This window comes from Cyprinodon tularosa, unplaced genomic scaffold (assembly GCF_016077235.1).
Source record: "Cyprinodon tularosa strain WSP-4 unplaced genomic scaffold, ASM1607723v1 ctg1, whole genome shotgun sequence".
Classification (NCBI taxonomy): Eukaryota; Metazoa; Chordata; class Actinopteri; order Cyprinodontiformes; family Cyprinodontidae; genus Cyprinodon; species Cyprinodon tularosa.
Window position 1 is genome coordinate 2,651,511 of NW_024037781.1, and position 23,242 is coordinate 2,674,752.

General features: G+C 36.7%; 1 protein-coding gene across 4 annotated transcripts in view; it reads right to left on the reverse strand.

The window, feature by feature from the left end:
* Positions 1 to 23,242, reverse strand: part of LOC119784033 (FERM and PDZ domain-containing protein 4-like) — a 92,431-nt gene that overhangs the window by 19,294 nt on the left and 49,895 nt on the right. For 3 of the 4 annotated variants that reach the window (XM_038285917.1, XM_038286086.1, XM_038286159.1), the window contains exons 2-5: positions 10,942 to 11,064; positions 7,949 to 8,100; positions 5,204 to 5,306; positions 3,486 to 3,531 (exon numbers count right to left, since the gene is read on the reverse strand). In XM_038285917.1, the coding sequence (XP_038141845.1) occupies positions 3,486 to 3,531; positions 5,204 to 5,306; positions 7,949 to 8,100; positions 10,942 to 11,064 (424 nt within the window). Of the gene's footprint in view, positions 1 to 3,485; positions 3,532 to 5,203; positions 5,307 to 7,948; positions 8,101 to 10,941; positions 11,065 to 13,334; positions 13,881 to 23,242 lie in introns of those variants that run through there. The other variant, XM_038286002.1, reaches the window with a different exon arrangement.

The window sequence follows — 23,242 nt, forward strand, 5'->3', positions numbered from 1 at the left end:
GATAATTAAAAAATCCTTTAATAAGATATTGTATTTCTGGCTCTTTTAATTTAATTATGTTGTTAAAATTCAATTGACATATTTTTCTAAAAACTACTGAAGCTTCTAAGACTGGTATTTGTTATTATAGTACATTATTTTTTCTTTTTTATAATTTTTAGACGTTAATAAGAGACCCCTGCTCAATGGAATACAGATGCTGTGATACAAACCCTTTTATTTGCTAATATAAGTTGCTATGGAGAATTTCCGACATCTATTAGGAAGTTTGGAAAACCGGGTCGGCCTTTCTGGTCCTTTGGACTGGTTTAAATCCTGCCTGAAGGAAAATGACTTATTTGTGTCACTAGGGAACTTTAAATCAAAGACCAGAAAAATCATATCTGGGGTTCCGCTAGGCTCAATTCTGGGGCCCCTCCTAAGGCACATAAAGGCAGTTAAAAAGTCAGCCTTTTATCACTTGAACAAGGTTTCCAAGATTAAAGGGCCAATGTCCAAGCAGGATCTAGAAAAACTAATTCATGCATTTGTTTTTAGTAGAATTGATTACTGTCACAGTGTCTTCAAAGGTTTGCCTAAAAAAAAGTCCATCAAACAGCTGCAGCTGATCAAAAACTCTGCTGTCCATCTAACTACAGCTAAGAAAGCATCAGCCCGATTCTGAAGTCCTTCCACTGGCTCCCTGTAGCTCAGAGAACAGATTTTAAAATCCTTCTGTTAGTCTATAAATCACCGAATGGATCAGCACCTCAATACGCAACACATTTGTTGTCAGTGTATCAACCTCCCAGACCTCTCAGGTCTTCTAGGTTAAGCCTAGAAGTAGAACCAAACATGGAGACGCAGCATTCGGTTCCTATGCTCCACTTATCTTAAATAAACTCTTAGAAGACAGTAAAAGTGCTGAAAGCCTCAGTTCCTTTAAGTCCAAGTTTAAAAACCATTAGTTTGGAGCTGTTGAAGTTACTGAAATGTTAACTGAAGTATTATTAAATATTTGATCTTATTACCTGCTTTACTTCCTTCTATTCTGCTTTTATTTTACTTCCATTTATTGTTTTTTATTAATGTAAAGCAAGTTGAATCGTCTTTGTTCTGAATTGTGCTATATTAATAAACTTGCCTTGCCTTTTCCAAAATAGTTAAACGTGTTTATATAAATACTGCTCTCTCATTCATATGACATTATACTGGTCTATCTCATATACCGTACTGTAAATGGCTAACAGCTCAAGGGTGGGAAAACATATTTTTTAATATAGCTTTTTAAACCTGTTATGCATTTGTAGGACATTTTCAGTGCTTATAGGCTGCTACATCCTTCACAATAAACAGACTTTTTTTTTCTGTTTTCAAAGTGGCAAGAACAAGAAAAACATTTCTTTTGAATGTGAATATCCATAATTCACAAGATGCTCGGCTGTCAAAGGCTGCCCCATGAACACAGCCCTGAAGATCGATTGACAGTGCGCTATTTGGGACTGCAAACACCAGGAGTGAGCTGTGACACAGGGTGGGACTGTCCCACTTGGATAAATTACAGAGGAAACGCTGCAAGTGAGCAGAAGTGGCATGTTCAACCACCAGAGTTGACTACGATTACAGATATGAGAGAGATATGTGAGAACTTTTTTGATTTTGCAAACTAAACAAACCCATCTAAATCCTTTCCAGCAGCTGGAAACCCTGGAGAAAACAAAGTTTTGCCCAGGTGTGAAGAACATGCAGCAATGCCTATGGGCCCTATAGATGCCCTCCAAGACGGCACTGATGAGACACAATCAGTACGTAGCAGCCTTTAAAAAGCACCACAGCTTGAGCTATATCTCTTTCAAATATTCAGTTTCTAGGAACTGTTACCTAAGCATGCTAATGGAGTTTAAATTTTGCAATGGTTTTATAGACAGAAGCACACCATTAATAGTATTAGCACAAAGTTCAGTTTTTGACTTTTAAAAACCATATTAAACCCTCATCTCAAGGTCGCTTGAAAGTTGCTATAAATTGCTTTTGCAGGGAGCTTTTTGTCCCCTCTTAAATTAAAGGTTCCTGTCAAACAGGGGCTAACCCTTACATAAAAGTCCTTTCTGCAGAGCACCGGAAACCTTTCCGCTCCACCTCTGATAAAATTTCCAATGGAAATTTAAGGATTAAAAAAAAAATGGGCCTCTGTTAAAGGTTTACAAGGTTTGCATAATCTAATGTAGATACCACTCCTGGCGTCTTTATTCAGCATAAATTCATTTTTACTGGTTCTGGATACTCAAGTTAAATGCTTGTCCAAAAGGGGCAAGAAAAAAAGAAATCACACCTTTACATCTTGAAATAATAGGCTAAAAATGTCAAGGCACTCTGCTAGGTTGGTATATTCATGACCCGTTAGAAATAATTTTAAACTGATTATTGACAAAAGAAATTCAGGCTGGCAAGAGCTATACAAATTTATGAGATTTAATAATCATTAATTTAACCCTCTAATATTTATCTGCCTTATATTTAAATCACAGACTTACACTAATTCAACATAGGTTACATGTGTTGTTTTTAGTATGTTTCACTCAGGAAGTTTATTGATCCTATCGTGATTAAGGATCGATAGGAATCATATCTTGACAAACAGAAATGTGCAAAATAATCTATGCTTAGGAATTGTAGAAAGTATATAATTGAAAAAAAAAAGAAAGCTGACATGATTAGAACTTTAAGAACTGCTATTGATTATTTACAGTGTGAACAAATCTGTCCCTTTGCAGGTTTAGCTTTAATGTTTTGGATAAATCCTTGTTTTTAATATCATATCATTTCTATAAATGCAGATTTTAAATGATGAGTTTAATTTAATGATTTTTCTTCTTAAAAGTGAATGTAAAACTATCCAAAATGAGTTGTGCCATCACCTCTACAGTATAGGAGGTTATTTTTTCACAAAAGTAATGGGGCTTGGATTCTCTTCTCCCCTTTATAAATACTCTTCTCACTTGAAAATGCATTTTATATCTGGATTGTGCTTGTTTAATGATACAATACATGTAAAGGGGATTAAAAAAAAGCAAAAAAAGAGGTAATCTATAATGGGATGTACAGAGAAATGCATTTCCAATTTGTCTGAAATGTTAAGCGTGTGGAGTGTTTTAAAAGTAATGGACTTTACTGCATAACAGAAAGCAGTTCATTTCTTTTTCCGACATAAAAAATATAAAGTGAAAATAATTTCACATTCATATAAGCCTTTACATAAAAACAGAACAAGTCAGCAAATACTAATGAAGCTCTGGGCCACAAATAATTGAGGTATATTGCAAACAGCCTTCAATTGTATATGGCTTTATGAACTCCCTTGCACACGTTTTAAGTTAAGAGTAAAGAAAAGTTATCAAAGTGCATTGCAAGTACTTATTTTTTCAGGTAAAAAAAAAAAAAAAACATCATTTATTAAAGCATCAGTTACTGTAAGAGAAGATGATAAATCCTGTATGTCTACTCACTGGATATGGTTGAACAACAGTCAGCATAATGGACTCTTTGCAGCTCCTGCAACAAGCAGACGGTGAAACCAGAGAGTCAATTAAATCACGACAAAACAATCACATAGAAACGTCGACAGCCGACATACAGGAAGAATATGATTAGCTTAGGCGAGGTGGAATGAAAGCCTCTGGCACCGGCCGAACACATGCGGCTCAAACCCGGAGCTTTCAACCACAAACTCATTAATCTCTCATTTTGAATCGAAAAACAAAAAGGCAGAGATGATTTTGTGGAGCAGGATTTGAGTCAGAGTAACCGGAGCATGAGCGCACCAAAAGATGCTTCTTGACGTTTTCTCTCTTGACAAAAACTGCATTAAAGTTAAAGCAGAAGGGTGGAAATTGTTGCTAACACACTGCAAGAACCTCACTGGAGTGATACTAATAAGGATTTCAACAACAACTAAATGATTACAAATTTAATCAGATACTGCAGTACTAATTGAATGTAATTCAGTTATATAGTGCAAATTTATAAGAAAATTAGGTCAAATTTAATCTACTATTCAGTCTTCTTGTCAGATTTAGATGCAATTATATGCAGGCAATGAAACAAAGCCAGTTTGCTGTTTGTATCACTCGGGAAAATTAGCTTACTGCATAAAGTTAATGATTTTTACAGAATTTCTTCATTCTCAGTAAACACGTGGGTATAGTGGAAAGACCCAATCCCCTTTAAACAGGGAGTCTCTAGCAGAACCAGAGTCAACACAAGCACTTATTTGTTGGAGAAAATATACATAAAAAAACAAACACACAAACACCCTGTAGGAGATTGAAAAAGAAAAGCAAACAGTCAAATATCAAAAAACTTAATTCCAACAGAGATACAACAATAGAAACACATACAAACGTAAACAAAGTATTAGGTTTGTCAGTGTCTCCTTTCAGTGAAGAGACAAAGCTAAACAAATTAACCAAGTTGGACATTAATGCATTAAATATAAACATATATTTGAGTAAATTAATATCATTTTCAATTAATCCATTCAGGGTAGGCTCAGCAAAGAACAACTGTCCTGATACAGGTGTACCTTTAGTGAAAATAATAACTAACAAAATAACTGCAGTTTTTCCGAAATAGGATGCAAATGGAAAGTAATACTTTCCATTTAAATGACATAAAACTGACTGCTGACATAAAACTAAAGCCTCTCCTAAAAGAATCCTTAAAGAGAAATAGATTATCTCAAATAGATGGAGCTTAAATCACCTCAGCCACACCTTTAAAATAAGTATCTGCAAACCAAAAATGGACTAAAAGAAAACAAGTAATCATTTCTTCAGACTTTTCTTAGAATGAACTGCTTGCAAACTTCTCAAGGATGTATATCCAATCTGACATTTGACTGCAAAGCACGCTTAAGAATAATGCGACTCGTAATACTAACTGAACAGGGAGAGCTGTTCTAGGCATAGTTGGGAAATATACATCTCAACAAACCTGGAGTATATTGGAAACAGGCCTGAGTGGAGATTAAAATGTATGAACAAAAGCAGAGAATTCAATGAGAAAGACACCTCAGGAGGATAGAGACGCTCAGTCAAACATATTAAAGACTTTGAAGCTCACTAGAAAACAATGAATAAATCTAACATTTGGCATTCCGCTGTTCAGTATGGGAAACTCAGCGTCATTCGAATATTTATGTCCAAAAACCAGACTGTGCATCTACCTGACGAGATCGATGACTCGTTCCCTGGGGGCTGAGCTGACTGGCTCATCGTTGATCATGATAATCTCATCGCCTGGCAGCAGCTTCCCCTCAGATGGACCACCTGCACGCAGAAAAACATTGACTGAATAAAGTTCTCCACTGGAGAGATTCATGATTAAATGAACTAACTAGGCAGTGTGCATATAGCGCTGTTGCAGTATAGATCTTAATCCTTGCGCATGTTTATCTCCTGACACATATAATAGGTGGGAGCAGCTGGATTGTCTTTGTTGACCAAGCTCTCTGAATAGGATTGTCACTAGTTCAGCAGCCTGCTTGGAATTCAGCTTTGATTGATTACTGAGGAGACGGTGCTTGCGTGTTAGTTTACGCAGCCGACCTAGCTGATGACAGATGCCAGCAGTTTTGCAATCAACCAACATGCTTACAGGAAGAAAGGAGACCCTTAACAATCATTTGGGTTAATGTAACATTTTGCTTGTGACTGTAAAAGCGTTTAGTCTTCACAATGGTGAAAGTCACAACTGGTTCCTGTTCAGTGGAGATTCATTTCACGCCATCCTGGGCTGGGAAAGGGGAAACAGGGATTGGGGGTATGTCTGGGTTAGGGAACTGGTGCCCGAGGAGGGAGTCATGCTGTCCCTAACATATTCCTTCCTCCATCATCTGCTGGGGTAACCGGGCTGGGGTAAACTCCTAGCACTGTTCTAGGAGGTCATCTAGAACCTCCGGATATTATATAAAAAAGAAGAATTCTTCATAAAGTGAAGAACATTTTGGACAACTGTGAGTATCCTCTTCAGAAGATTTTTAAACAACAAAGAGTCTTAATTTAGAGGCTTGTCCTGATCCGGTGCAAGACAGACACTGCAGAACATCCTTACTGCCTACAACTATCAACAACTACAACAACTGGTTAAATAAAACTGAGTTATTGTAACATTTAATTTCCCATGGGGAAAAGTATTTTTGAATTGAATTGAATATTCAACATGGCACATGGGTCTTAGGTTTGGGAAGATAATAGTCCCTTCTCTGGTATGCTTTGCTCCATCCTTCACCTCAATGTGAAATGAGCTGGAAACACTTTGGGCTTTGGAATTGGAGAATGGAAGACTATAGCCCCATTTACACTACCCTTTTGAAACTGTGCCGAGATCGGCCCGAGCACGCTAACCTAGATAAGTGCTGACTGTAAATGGCAGGCACAACTGAGCCGGACCACACCAGACACAACCGAATGTTAGCAAGTCTTGTTGGTCCTGGGTCCTTGGGGCTAGTTTCTAGGCTTAGCCATGGCTGTTGGGGCTGGATTGTGTTCAGTATCCTGTTTCTCAAACCTTTGGCATGTATATTGCAGGTGAAAATGAGGAGAGAACTCTAGATGCTTCCCTGCCAAATGCTGAAACATCCCCAACCGGCTCCTCCCGGCCACCTCCGGCTTTCACACTTTCTCAAGCATCATATGTCGCTGCTAAACCTGCAGGCGGCACCACTGCTGCTTCGGCCACGTCTGCCTCTTCAAACCAGGGGGCTACCACCCTCACAGCATCACCATCATTGTCCTCTTCCTCCCCTGAGCCAGGAGAAGTGGGGGCTTCGGGGGTTGGAGGCAGTAGTAGCAGCTCAACAACAACTGCTGCTTACCTTATCAAGGCTGCACTTTAGAAAATGAAATTGTCTAGAGAGCTGTTCTAAACGAAATTTCTTTTTGTTTTACACTTGTATATAGAAATAAATCTGTCTAAGTGTAGATTGCTTCTCCTGTGCTTTGTTAGTGACCTGGTTCTTTTTGGGACCTATGGCCGTGCCGGAGATGCTCTGTAATAACTGTTGCCTTTTGGAGCTGCCATTTAAGCCAGGGATTGCAGGCCTTCTACAGTCCTTGCCACAATTAGAAATGTACACTTCCAAGTGATGAACTTACATACACCAATTCAATAAAAACACGCTTCTTTCAATACAAACAACCGCATGCCCACATGCATACACAAAGGGTTTATCATCTTTTCTATGTGGCCCACCTACTGTGATGCTTGATTGAATATGGATTCAAGAAAGTAAATCCGGAAATTCTGAAGATATTTTTCATAGAGCCAAACTGCCCAGGCATATTTAGACAACCTGCTATGACTTTTGGTATCTGAAATGCTATAATAGGACAAACAAAGGAGGCATCTTTTTGGAGATGGGGCTTTTTTTTATATGGGACTAGAAATTACTAAGAATTCTTGGAAGATTTCTCTCTCTGCTACACCTGGGAATAACATTTGTACTTTTTTCTCTTTTCTCTTTTATGTTTTTAGTTGAGAAATCCTTTCATTTAAACACGGTTTGTAAAAAAGGCCCTTTATATTCAACCATTTGCTTGAGGCTATAAACAAAATCCAGTTGAACCCATTTTCTTTTGAAGTCACATAGTAAATTGAGTCTAACTATTTGTAATTTAATCTTGGTGTAAATTCAGCTGCTCTGCAAAGGCCTTTGAGGTTTGTTAGAGAGCATTAGAAAACAAGCAGCATCATAAAGGCCAAGGAACACAGCAGATAGGTCAGAGATAAAGATGTAGAGAAGTTTAAAGCAGGGTTAAGTCATAAAACATTCGCCCAAGCTTTGATTATCCAGCAAACCTTAAGACCTTGATTTTCACCAAAGCCAGCAGGTTTAGAAAGCAAACAATTTAAGATTCTACAAATGATATTTCAACAACCGATTTTTTTGAAAGTAGGATTTTACACTGACCAGGTGTGACAGAACGGACCACCACAGGTTTCTCACTGCCAGCCACGAAGCCAAAGCCTAGGACCGGATCCCTTCTCATCTCCACCAGACGAGGAGCGGGAGGGAGACCATCGAGGTGGACCTCCTCCAGGGAGCTGCTCTGGGACCCTTGGCTAAAAAAAAACAAAGCAGGAGGAAACAACCGAAAACATTTTCATAAGACAACTAAGCAACTGCAGACATTTTGCTTAACCCTCTACAGCATAAGTGAAATGAGTCAGCAGACGTTTTCCCTTCCAAAAGACATTGTGGATAATGGACAAGAGGCGTCAGAATATAAACTCTGCAGCTGGTTAAGGGCGGTTCTATGACAGTATACGAATAAGTGCACATTAGAGAAAGATTAATGAATTCATCTCCACAAAAGGAGTAAGTTTAACTCAAAAAGATGTTAATAAAATTACAATTTAGGACTGGAGCATTTAAATTAACCATTCATAAATCACATCTTTGGCTCACATGCAGAGAACTTCTTAAGCCTAAAGGCCATGTTGCATTCATAAAACCCCCAGATTTGTGAACTTGCACCATTTTAGCTCTTGGAGACATATATAGCTCTGAAAAGAGGGGCAATTAAAAATGAACTGAAAACTCAATCATGTCCTAATAACTCCTTTTCAAACTCATATATAATATCTATTAGATGCTGTATTTGATTCTCTGTAAAGGACTTTTTATTTAAATTAAAACTGCTCTTAATCCTATTGCTAATTTGCAAACTTGAGCAAAACAATTGCAATTCCAGTTGTTTGATTTTTGAACCAAGCAGTGTTAATATGGTACATTTAAAGAAGGGTTTTTTTAATCCAGCCACTTTCCTGCTGGGTTTTTCTTCACCTTTTAAGGGATTGTTACTACTAATTTTGGACACACTTAAGAAGAAAATGTTAAAAACTTTTTGTGCTTGTTGATCATAGAGCTTTACAAGTCACAAATACGGGTCACTATGTTGTTTCAAAATCTCTCTTTTTTTTTTAAACAATATAAAATGCAACATAAGTTTTATCTCGCTTACTTGGATAAGTTTGGGCTTCCTTGTTAACCCTCTTATCAAGGGCATTTTTTATCTTAGTGGATCTCAAAAACCCTGAAGCAGTTCGTTTTTCAGTTCAATGCGTAAGGAGAATAAAGCAATAAAAGTGATGCATGGCCAGAGAAAGCAATTGAGGTATTTCAGGCTTAACAAAAGTGTCTGCCTTCTATTTTTGTAATTTTGTTGCTATATGCTGCCATTTGTCTTTGGTGCAACATTAAAATGAGTTCATTCAGATAAAGATTCACATTTTCTTGTTCCTTTTGCGAATTGCAAGTCATTGCAGTCACCTTTGACGAAATTACAAAAATGCAAATGCATAATTTAATTGCACATTTGGTCCAGAGCCGGAAATGTCTTTCTGGAAGGATACTAAGCCTGCAGAATCTCTGATACTGAACGGAGGGATACACAGTTTAAGTAGAAGCAACTCATTCTCTTGGAGCCTCTAAATTATGTCCCTCCTCCTACTTTTTTATGTTTAGAAACCTCCCATGTCAGTCCTCAACTTTGGCGTTGTGAGCTTTTATTTTATGAGTAAAACCAAATGATTATAATAACTAACTAAATGTGTACTTATGATCGAAACATGGTCCAAGGTCACAACATGCTGCTCTCATTTGTTCATCTCTGCTGCAAAGAGGCATGTCTCAGTTAGCCATGCTTGCTCATCTTCTACGTCAGGGCCAGTGGGGTTTAATCTAACTACAGGACAGAATTAAGATAACAAGGTTAGTTTCTGGGTAAAGAACAAACTCAAGAGATCAAGTCTTATTTATAGTGGGTTTGAACAGGCACACCCACTCTGTTAGTCTTCCATATCATCAATAGAAAAACAGCAAACATATTTCTTGAACTGTCAAAAAAAGTTGACTAGAAACAATCGTTTATGATTAGAGTCAGATTTAAACTGATGTACAATCTGCAACATACTGAACAGCAGGGTCCCACAGGGAACAGTGCTGGCACCGTTCCTCTTCACCCTTTACACTGCAGACTTCTCCCTTAACTTCTCCGTGCTGCCACCTCCTGAAGTTCTCTGACAATTCTGCCATAGTTGGCCTCCAAACAGCTGGGGAAGACTCGGAATACAGACAGTGCACCAGAACTTCATGGTCTGGTGCCAGCAGAACCAGCTTCTGATTAATGCAGGGAAAACCAATGAGCTAGTGGTGGACTTTCACAGAAGCAAATCCACCCCACTGACACTGGTAAATATCTAGGCAATGGACATTCAGATAGTGTACTTTTATAAATACCATCTGAAAAACAAATTGGACTGGACTCACAATACCTAGGCTTTGAGTAAAAGCAATCACTTATAATTTAACGCAGTTTATTTATTTATTCAGCGCCAATTAACTACAAACAGTATGTTATCCCAAGGTACTTTATAGAGACAATTCAATCAGATCATACAGGCAGATTTGAAATCTAGATTATTAATTCTTCCGGTGTTTTTGTTCAATAGGTTTTTATAAAGAGTGATAATTTTGGAAACCTCTTAAATTGGATAGCATTATGCTTCTGCTATGCTATCCTACCTTAGACAGTCCCTTTAATGTATTTTCCAAAAACTGCCATCTTGAACAATTGACATTTTTTTACGTCAGCAGCACATTTCCATCATCGGAAATACTGATCCTTAGCCTGTATGCTAAAATATCAAACTAATTTATATATACTGGTCTCTATCAGTTCACTTCCTTATGTCTTAATGTGGTTAAAAAAATGTTTGTTTTCCATATAATGTCCACCCTCAAAGAGTGATACCCAACCTGACTTTCAACACATTTGGAATAAATTTAAAGCTAAAGTAATGTGCTTCTTCCAGTGGATTTTTTAAGGGCTTCAGTATAAAAAGAAGGCAATGTGTAAATTAAAATCATATTGGTCAATGCGTTAATAGGATGAGGCGTACTTGGTTAAGAAGTCCCGGCCATCCCTGGTGTTGCTCATGCTGTCCCAGCTGTATGGGGGCCCCTGCAGACCTCCCCAGGAGCCTTGACCGGGAGGCGGCCAGCCTGATGTCTTATTCTTGTGGCTAAAGGAAGGGACACAGAAATATAGGGGATTTCTAATAATAACCCCTGAAAACAAACTAAGATAAATGAATAGCAAATATGCTTAATGATGGTATAAAATATACAGAAACAATTTCTACTTTGTTTGACATTTAACAGATCAGTGCTCCTACAAACTTTCCATTTAAATCCCCAATCATCTGACAACTAAAATTTCAGAGTATCATGTCTGAACGTATTTGTTAAATATACTAACTTAAAAGGTTTTGGCAAACCTTATAGAATTGGTCTCTGAAGGTAAAAATTATATTTTAGATCAAGTATAATAAAAACCTTTGGCTTTAAAAAGTCTTAAAAACTTACATTTTTTGACATTTTTTTGGGCTTATTTGAAATACAGGTCTTGAGTTTATATAATAATAAAAAAAATGTTCCTCATGCCTATTTTTCAATTCTTTGTCAATCAATCCATTTTTTAGACAAAGGAATTGGAGGCTTTTTTTTTGTTCTTTGTTATCTTTGTATTGCTGAGGATAGGGCTGAAACAATTTATTGGCTTAATCGCGATTAATTGATTATTGAAATAATTGTCATCTAATTTAGTACTCGATTAATCATTAACTGGACTATAGTGACTCTAAGACATGAATTTAGCTGACACAGCAACATACTTAGAGCAGTGATTATATTGAGATTGTAAAAAATGTATAAAGAATTTTTATTTAAGAAAAATTCAATTTCGTAAAAAGTTTGTCTTTAAAAAGTATCCGATTATTATTGAATTAATCAAAAAGATAATAGACAGATTAATAAAATTGCAAAATATTCGTTAGTTGCAGCTTTACCTGAAGAATGGAGTTGCGTTAAAGCTGTGAAAACATTGAAACTCTGACACAAGAGATGCACTAATCATTGGGAAAAAAATCTAAAGGAAAACTTTCTGTTCATGACCCAGATATCATACACAAAATATCTCATGTTTGGACTTTATTATAAATCTACATATATGCTTTGAAGCACTAATACTAATCAACTTTTAGTTATCAAAGAAACTGAAGTCAATTTTTAACCAAAACAGATGAGATCCTATTTTTTAAGTTTTGTTTGGGAAAATGTTGATTGGTGTAACTCTTCCCAATACAGGGAAGTAATAACCTTTGTCAAAATTAATTTATTTTTTTACTTTTTTGTGTATGTTCTGTTTACCATTATCACACTAAAAATGAGTGTCCCAGAGCTCTTAAATAACCCAACAGATTTGCTTTGACAAGTAAATAACCAAGTTCCACTTGGTTATTACATATGAAACCCTTTTAAAAGGAACTTATTCAACAATATCAAATGACCCTTTAAAAGAATGACTGTTCCTAATATTGCTTTAAAGTTGTCGTTTAAGGCAGTTCAAATCAAGTAGTTCTTTTTTATTGGATGTAGTTAAAGAGGTTTGGCTTAAATTTTTTTCTTTTTTAAATACTATACCAAAAACCTTTTGTTAAAACCTTACGAAATGTAATATATACTGTAGGAACCAAATAAAATTGAGCAGCAGGGAAAAGCCTAGTCATAATAAATGAGGTTCTTAAATCAATTGAGTCCCCTATAGGAACCTTAACTCAACCTTAAATCCTATGTTTTTGGACATCGAGTGGTAATATTCACACAGTTTTTGAATCAGCGTCCAATAAAGTACATTATAATTTAGATAACAGCATGACGAATAAAGACTGGAAAGGGAATAATTTTTCCATTTTAATCCTGATCTGAAACAAGCTTCAATAAAATTCCACACACTTCCTCCTTCTTTAAAACTGTGCTTGAACCTGTATTTTGTTGTGAACCTCATTTACAACAAAAACAAAGTTATATGAAAGGTATTTTATTAGAACGGCCCAACTCAGCTTCAATTATTGCTTTCTTGGATCTTTTAGATTTAGAAAACCTGCAGCTCTCAGTAAAGGTACTTTGTTACAGTCTGGTTAGATTGCACTCAGTCTAATTATTGTGACTCCTTGTCTCTCAGCGGGGCTTGCTGTGTGGTTTAGGTCTGCTTAGTGCAATCGACCGCGGTCAAACAACTGCTCATTGATTCCGTAGCTTAGCAATCAATGGCTGCAAATATGAATGCTGCTGTGGCAGCTGCAAACGAGAATTATACCACTGAAGCGACGGAAAGCAAAGTCCTGATGTGACAGCTGACTCCCTTATTGCAGATTATACTGACAATGTCGGTGACAGAAATGGAGAGGAGATAGATGGAAAAAAGATCTCTTAAACAAATGAAAATGCATACTATAAATTTGCATCATCGACATAATAATCCAGCTGGCTTATTCCCACATTGTGCTGTTGATGGGTTGGATGCATCTCTCTGTCATACCATTTCTTTCAGTATTTAGAAGATTAAGTCCTAAATCAAAACAAAATACGGGTCCCCTTGTATATCAAATCTGATAGAATAAAAAAAAATGAAAGAAATTTGGTATTGGTTGTGTAGAAAACAGTGATATTCCCATATTTCCATGAATGAAAAAACAAAAGTACAACGGCAAAAAATCAGGACATTCCTGAAAGCACCACTGTTAGATTTGCTTCATTCGCTTGCAATCCCTAGATTTTTCTTGGAAGCTTAGGTTTCGTCTCATCTTAAGTGATACGAATAAAAAAAAAAGAAAAAAAAGGGGGGAATGGGGGTGAACTGACAGATCCACCCTTTTTCCCGAATCCCAATCAGAGGCTCTGTGTTCCATATATCCAGTGTCCGTAGTGTTAACGGTGATACAGATCCCTTGTGTGCTGCCAGACATTCATCTGTATTTGTCATTGTGCTGCTGCTCTGAGCAGCTTTGGTCCAAACTGAACTAAACTGCTGCGGCCTTGCTTCCTTTATCCCATAATCCCTCTCATCACAGAGAAAACAAATCCACGCTCTCTGTGTGTGTGTATTTAGTGTGTGAGTCTATCCAGCTGTGTGTAACTATCTATGTGTATATATTCTGAAGAGAAAAATAAATATTTATTTTCTTTATCTTCAAATTTGTTGTGGGCAATGAATAGTGCTGCATTTGGATAACCCTGATTGAAATGTTTTTTTTTTTTATTGCAAAATTAATTAGGCAAAAAAAACAAAAAAAAAACACAAACATGCTCTTATGTTAATGCCAGCTCACTGTAAAACTAGTTAACACAGTATATAGCCCATCTGGATTTCATGGAAAGACAATTACATCAGAAACAGACAGAAAATCGTTTTTTTTTTCACCATCTGATGCAAAATCCAACTAAAACTTTTCCTTTTCCCGTTGGGATTAATAGAATTTTCTATAACTGCGATGTGAACAGTCTTAAAATAAGAAATGGTGCATTCCATTACCCCCAAAACAAAAATTTGAGAGGTTTGAATCAAATAATCTCTGAGTTAACAACATTCTAGTCTCTTACTCTACAGATGCTCACATTCTCGATCACCACTACGGTCACTGTTACAACCATAACAATGGCAACAACAGATCCATGTAGTATTCGTTGAATACACTTTGTACTTAAAAATATAATCTGATAAAAAGAAGCAGTCCTTGTGAACATCTGATTTATTGCAACATGTCATGAATAAAGAACAGATAAAAAAAAGTCAAAGTAAAAACTTTAACAATTACTAATTCTAACTTTCAGAGACATTCCAGTTGAAATTTATCACTATAAGTTATCTGTGAAACCCAGAACAAGATGCCAGGACTTGAAAAAATTTTTTATTTTTTTGGGGATCTTTAAAAAGATGAGGTGATTTATTAATTCATTATTATTATTGTTGTCATTATTATTTTATTTTATTTTTTTACGGTGTCCTGTCTGGCAATGTGGCAATAAGAATAATTGTCTTGATGCCAAAAAGAGCCCAACAGATTTTACTTTCTCAAGTGGAGCAGTACGGCTATCGCCATAGTGTTCCGCTTGAGTTATCCATATAAATTGCTTTACTTTAATTATGCAGGGAGTTTTACAAATTATATGGACACTGCAATGTAAGTAGAACAGGAAAGATAAAAACAAAAAAACAGTAGAAAAGATGAAAGAAAGAGGAGATAAAAGCGAGATAACGATAAACTTGGAAAACTTCTGATAGGTCTACATCAGCTCGATAGATTCTCAACATTTGGAATAACTAGAAGCACATGTGGAGTTCCTGATTTCTTTATAATCTTTAAGGCAAGGGCTCAAAATACAATACTTCCATGCATGTATAATGTAGCAAAATCAAAAGAAATCAGCAAAACAGGATGAGAAATGAGCTGGTGTGCTGAGAACATCATGCAATATAAGGAGGTGCTGACGCCATATGGAGGATGATAGCACTACAAAGGATAATTTTGCGCATATAGTAAAGTAAGATCTCAAGACGCTGGTGAGTGAAGTCACAAATTGGTTTCCCAAATGACCATGAATCAATGTATTACCCAAAATCTGTTATAAATGAACAAAAGAAAAACAAGTTTTGAATTTTTTGAGTGGCTAATTTCAGTGGGCAGAGCTTAAACTTACCCAAACCTGAGTTGGTAGGTTGGTTTTTGTCATGTGATTGAATGGATTGCTAAAATTTCAGATTTTTGGATTCAATCTTTACATGTAAAAAATTGTTTATACAAAACCGTATTATTTGTAGTAACTTAGAAAATAAATCATGTTCAATTGTTGAGATTAAGTTAATTCAATTTATTTGTATTTTCAGTATTTAAAGAAAAGGTCTACAGAAAGCGTGCCTAAAGCACTATATTACTGTTAGGATCATTATCATTGATGATGTGTGAATTTATTACACCTTAATATTAGCTGCCTGTTGCATGTGAGAACTGATGTTTTCCACAATAATTTATGTCATTAAAATTGGTCCTCTGTCCGGATATACAGTTATAATCTTAATTCTGTACGTGGCAAAGATTTGGGAATGGAATGAGAACAGTGTCCTTTAGCTAAGAACAAAGTGTAATATTTTTATAAGGCTGGAGCAATGGATGTCTACTTATCTGCTAATGTGTATGATGTAAAATATGATGGTGTGGCAGACTGGAGATGTATAAAATGCCTCTTAAACTCCCTGAGAGGTGAGCCCGGAGGTGAGCAGCTGCCTTCTGTAAATTCTAAGCAACTTCTCTGATCTGAGTAAGATTACAATTTCTGTCAGAATCTTTTTTTCTAATGCCTCCTAGTTATTTAATACATGTAAGTTATGAAGTGTTATTTAGAGAGTTTGTCCCGAATGATCTCTTCTCAGGAATAAGAACCAACTATACCAATACCAACACTGTGCCAGTAGTTGGTTTTCACATCACAGTGATCAACTAGGGTTTTTCACTTGAATATTTTTCCTATCAACAAAATAGTTGACCCATATGTAGCCAAAATAAAGAAACTAGTACCATCTTAAGGTTTGCTTTGGTGGGAAAGGGCAGCATATTGACTTCTTCAATCAAGGTGATCAGAAAATGTCTTGAGAGATTAATTTTCCTCAGGCATTTACTGAATTTTAGTTTTATAGATGTGTACCAAGAAAAAGAAGGGATAATTACAAAGGGTGGCATACTTATATAAGTTTTATATAACCAGCTTTTTGTAATGTTAAACAGCAGAGTAAAAAGACTCCTTATGAAAACAGAACCCTCTTAATACTATCCAACAGTACTTTCCCCTCTATTGATTTGTCATGACTCATCCTACAAAGTGTCATTACCGCTACTGATTAGGTCAAATTTTTCATTAGCTTGTTAGAAAAGCTGGAGAGCGGCTTGCACTGATTTACTACACGGCGCTGTACACCCTGTTGCACAACTGCACTCATAAGAGGCTTCGCTCAATGAAACGTCCTTGCACCTGTATGTGAATTTCCATACTTCAAAGAGCTGACAAACGCTGAGCAATAAACGTCCACCCTCATTTAGAGCCAAAGTTAATGGTAACAGCGGTTGTCAAGTTGTTGTTTTTTTGCAGTGTCATATGTCAAACTTGAACACAATGCGTTTGAGCCAGCTGGCATAGATCGCACTACCTAACTGCCGCACCGGTCAGCAATAACCCACCGCCACACACACGACACACTTCCAACAAACACCTTCATTCAAATATACTGCTGCTTTAATTTAAACTAATTTAAACAACTTAAATGAATGAACTTTTTCCAGCAGAACCCTCTACAGATTAAAAGCCATTATCCATAGGTCTAATGTTCCTCCTTAGAGGTTTCAATCCTTATCCCTCATGCATAGACATCAGTCATCTGAACAGTTCCAAACTCATTCTGCAGCGCGAACATACAATCCGACTCATGAAGAATAAGGAGTCCTGTGACAGCTGGCGTGGGCCCTACAGAGGTTGCGGCTTATTGCTGTCTCTGGAGCCATTTTGGGATTACATGGAGCAACTGTGGCGGCTTAAATCTGCAGGGAAACTTTAAGAGCTTCCTTAAGACAATTTATGGTGTTTTTTGGGGTGTTGTTTGCAACTGGGCACAACATGCAAAAGCATTTAATGTCGGTTCTAGAGCAGGGATGCATCCATAGCAACAGTGATTTAGCCAAGCTATGAAGCTGTTACTGATCTACATTTAAGTGGGTTCAAATTGCTTTGAACAGGATTCATAGCAAGTGCTAGGGTTTGGGGTCTGTAGTAGCTTAATACTGCTTTTCACCCATCTGTTACTGTGCACTGCCAGTTAGCAGGACAGAAAACACTAACTAGTTACCCAGATAATATCCACTTGTAATATTTGTGTAACTAAGACAGGACTGAGATTATACATCTGGATGTCTTCATCTGATATCTATGATTATTTCTTATTAAGATAAAGAAATAAATGTTGTACATGATAGTTTATAACTGTAGGGTGTTGTGATATTTAGTTGTTAAATCATTTGCTATGTTTTTTTTTTTTTGAGAAAAAGATAAATTTATATATTTTGAAGTTTAAACCTTGTTTGTGAAATTTCAGTTCAAACTAAATAGCATTTTTTAACTACAGTTTATTCATAGTGTAGGATTGGTCACAACTCCTCATGAGCCATTGGCTTATCTGGCCATTTAAACAGTGAAGAATATATGACTTAGAAGCCAAACCCTAAAGGGAAAATCTGAAAGTACGAAACAAATAAAATCATATTGATTTAAAATCATATAATTAGAAAAAGCACGTTTTTGAAACAAAATGCCATCAAACAGGAAGGATATCCATATACGGATGATACGGCTGTCATTCTCTACAGCTTTATAGATAGTTTTCTGAAGAAAAAAAAAATTTTAAAATCTTTATTTTAATATATCAAAGGGATTTCTTGCCACTTAAGAATGATTAAAAAAAACGGCTAAAAAGTAAGATTGGCAAATTGAGTCAAAGTAATGAGAGATCAAGCGGCCCCCAAAAACTGTATTCATTGGCTGTTTTTGTACCTCATGAACAAAATAAAAACATTTGGAGTTTCCATTCAAAGGAAAAAAAACAACCCTAGCTTAAGGGAATTTAACACAGTTCATATTTCAGCTAACGCAGATAGATCAAGAAAGGAACTAATAGCCAAAACTACAGTAAATGCATCTTATTATGGACATAAAGTCAATTTATACTGTTGTACTGTAGTATACAGGCACAACGAACCTCTCTATACATAGCATCACATAACGTCATATATCCAGGATATCAAACCTGACAACCGTGCGCCGCCATTACAGGAGTGGTAAACAGCTGTGAAGTAATTAGATCTGACTGTGTATATATAGGACCACTGTAAAATTTGTCCTGATGTTCAAGTCTTGTGTTGCATTGGGATGAAGTAGCCTGGAAGGTAGATAACCCATCTTTCTATCAAATTCTGAGAGAAGACCAAAAAGATAGACTTGGGTGCAAACTTACTAATGTGTAACACCCTCTGAGCCCAACCAGACTAGAAGGTAAACCCTTGGCCTCGTCCTACCCAACCTACACCACAAGCTAGCCACGGAAAAATGAAAGATAAGGAAAATATCGTCTCATACTTCAAAAAAGAAATAGGCTTTCCAGACTTTAGTAGGTTCTTATTTTCTTTCTGGCAAACACACTGGGATGCGTTATACAGTCATGTAACACAGGCCACTCACGGTTCAGCCATTCAGCTGGGTTGTTTTTTCCCATCATAGTTAAGATATCTTATGCTACTTTCAGACCGCAAGTGCTGGAAGCAAAAAAATAAATAAAATAAAAGCTTCTGCTGCTTAATTTTTAATGCTTGTTCACATTAAAGTCAGACGTGCATCAAGAGCATCTTTGTTTCTCCTGAAGGGCGTCCATTAAAGTGGGTCCAGATGCGTCTGATGCTTCTGCTGCACCTGTTATCAATGGACAGCAGATTTGTTTTATATTTGCTGTGATCAGTGATTAAAAAGTAGTTTTAATATGTTTTTAAGTCAGAAAGTCCACCTGAAAACTTCATCTGTGCAGTCAGTTTTTTAAGATTATGATCCTGCCTTTAAATATTATTTAATCGTCGGAGCCGCTTAGACCCCCATACACCAGTGGTGCTCTGTCAATGGAAATCCCATTCAACAGCAGCCTCTGGCCCGCTCGCCTCTTTCGGGTTTTCCTCTACTGTTCGTGGTGGCTGGAAGGCATTTTCCCGTACGTAATCCAAACTGCATGCAGCAGAATAATAAAATTGAACATATTTTTCCAGCAGGTTTCGACATTTTAAGTTAATTTAGGCGTTAATAAACTATTTCAGAGGAGTTATCATAGCGATCTACATCAGCAGTGCTGTGTCTGTCCCCAGCTCCCAGATCAGCTTCTATGATTGGTTGATGTGGCGCATCAAGCAGCAATAGTAAAATTTTTCCTACTCCAGCAGCTCCTGCTGCTGCTTTTGCAGTGCTTCACGTGCGTCAGATCTCAGAAGATCATAATGTGCTTGTGGTCTGAATGTAGCATTATATGCACACTTTTTGCTGATTTGAGGTACTTTTTCATCATATCTGCCCTTATATTTTGGTAGGTTTTCTTGGCATTCAATAATCTTAATGACTCAAACTATGTGAAAAATTAATAGAGTATTATCTGAATGTGTACCTCTTTGGTTGCTAAGCAAAAGTTTGCCCCTCCTGATATGGTGGTGATCGACGCTAGGCTTGCATTCGGATGTGACATAATTTCAATGCTTTGTGTAGTGCAATTCTTAATTCCTCAGAAGGGTGATGGTTTATTAAGACTTAAAGCAACTGCACTCGACCAACAATTTTCCCGACTGCCTGTTGCTGACTGAATAAATTACAATATCAATATTTACTTTTTAAACTCTAAAGGACACACCGCTTGTGTCTTATCCATCATGCTCCAAACCCAATTTTTTTAACACTCGGACTCTGTAGAGTCTGCCTATGATCCCCGGATTATACTGAATATTCGGCCAGCATCAAAATAAAGGTGCAGTTGCTCTAACAAGCTCAAAGAAGATTGCTGTTAAACTTTCTTATTTGCTTTCTGTACTTCTGAGGTCTCATCATTGGAACAAAACACTTTTCTTTCACCAATAATTGAACACAATAATCAAAAAATCTCTTGTGTACAGCTATTTTCAGGAGCAAACAAAACATTTTGAAATTTCTTTTTCCCAGCTTAACATGCCTTTATAGGTTTCATAACAGTGTCTTTTCCCTACTGCCTGTAAATATCCAGTTTTGTTTGTTTATGAACCTGCTACCATATTATATGGATAATTATATAAGATAATTTGTGGTGATTATTATTTTGATTTAACATAAAGACTGTCTGCAGTCCAATGGCAGTAATCAGTCCCACAGAGACATCCATTTCCACCACAGTGCGGAACATGCAGACATTTAAATCTATAGCACCTTTTCCTGGGCTATAAGCACTCCAGTGCATTTAGACACCAACCTTACCACCCCTAAGGCACCTTATTCACCCTTTCAGGGTGGTGAAGACTACACAAAGGCCTTTGGGATGCAGCCTATCCACCACCGCAGACATTTATATCTGTTACCAGGCAACCTTTTGGCTGGATTTCTGTGGAGAAAAATTAACTATCAGGCAAACTCAAGTGGAAGTATCAGCAGGTTTATTCATGTGCATCTACTTTCAGCTTCACAGCATTAAGCCTCTCATTAAACACACACAATCTCTGCCTAAAATAGGCTCAGCAGATGAAGGACTAAACATTTAGATGAAAAAGAAACTATTCCTAACTTCCATTTAACAAATTTTAACACACATTTAAATCAAATATATAGACACACATTTCCCCTTTACTTTTTTATAAACATTTTCTGTTTTAAATATACACCCAAACACCAAAGAAATCCAACAAATTATGTGCAAAAATAACCCTTTATTTTCCATGGTCTCTCCCAGAACCTATAAATATTGTCTGATCCAAATACCCTGGAGAGAACACAGAAAAGACAGGTATGTCACTTTCTTAGCACCACAGCACTTATCCTGCACTCACCTTTAACAGATTTTACACTAACATTTGCTAAAAATTTCCAAATATTAACCCTTGCTTGCTCTAAACAACAATTCTCTTTTCCACAGACAGCCACCCCAGTTCTTAATGTGCCGAGCCTGGAAGAAAGGGCTACACAACAACTATTAAAATACTCAATAAATATCCAATAAATAATCTATGCTTAAAGTGCAGTTCTAATAAAGTGTTCTAGCGCTAACCAAGCTGCTCAATTTTAACAAAGTGCAAAGGGACCTTTAAAGTGCTACAAGTTATTTTCATAGACATAATCTCAGTCATGAAGACCTTTTTAGGAAACAGGTCTCAGCATAACTGGTTACTTGATAAGCTCATCCCATGCTATGAAGTTGTTATGCTTTCTTATACACATTAAGGTTTAAATTAGGGCTGTACGTAGAGGTATTGGCCTTTCTTGGCCTGAGTTCTTTCTGCCTGAACAACTTCCTACTGTATATCTTTGCAGTCTACTGTGATATGTCATTAGTTTCTGCATTAGATCACCAAAACCCTGACCATCTTCATTACAATCACCAGTGAGACCAGAGATTTTATCTCAGTTTCTGCTCATTACTCACACAAAATGAATCTGCAAATTGAATGAAGTTGCACAAAGGCAAAGTCCTCTACCAAGATGTTTTACCCTACATTATAACAATAAATCTAAAAGCCACCTCCCCCAGGTTGTCCCTTATTGCAGGTCTTTTATCTTCTTTTTTTCCAACCATTTTTACACTCTACAGAACATCTAGGGTAATTTCAGTTCATGCACAATTCAACGAGGAGCATTCCTTTTTCTTCTATTTATGTTCTTAGACGTGTGTCCTGGATGCGACTGAAGATGGCAACCACTCTAAGGAAGTTGTAGCTTAAGTGGTCTGGTGAAAAATACAAGAAAGGTGCATGAAAAATTTAAAAAAAAGAAAGTGTTTGGGTCAGTTGCCTTTCAGCTTCTCTTTTAAGTGAGCTGAGTCTGCTTTTTTTTACTCACTCCACCGCAAGTGACAACATTTTAGAGACAATTTTAGGAAAATAATTCAACTTTTTCTCGTATGTCAAAAAAGACATCCGTCTATTTTTCTTCAGCCTTATGTCTGTCATGTTCAAGATGACTTTTTTGAGCACTGGAGTGACAGCTTCTTTAATTGAAGTACATTTGTAATTATGTCTGAATAAAAGTGTAACTAAATCTGGCATTAATCTTTCACCCAGATTGTTTTAATTGGCTTGCTAGTGGGCCCTTCTCCATCCAACTCATTATCCTCATTAATTCTCCAACTTTAACACAATCTTTGCTCCAAGCATGACATATCCAGCCTCTGCCTGACCCTTCCTCCATCCAATCCACATCTACAAACCTCCCTTGTTCCCATTCAACGCCGTCTTATTCCCCCCACTCTCTAGCCATGCTGTTCATAAATGAAACATCGGAGCATGTTGTTAAAACATAAAGCGTATAACAAGAACTTTCACTTGTAGGGCAACTTTCTGTAACCCCAGTAGATTACAGCAAGCCCTGGTCGCTTGACGTCATAAAATATGCATAAACAAAAATAACTTTTTTTTTTTTGCTTTTCAAATTAAGATACAACTTTGCAAGTATACCAGATCTGTTGCAGCAGTGTTTGCAAACTAAGCAGCATGTTTCATCTTAAGCTGAAGGAGTTTTGCAAATATGCAAATTTCCTGGATTTGTTACTGAGAAACT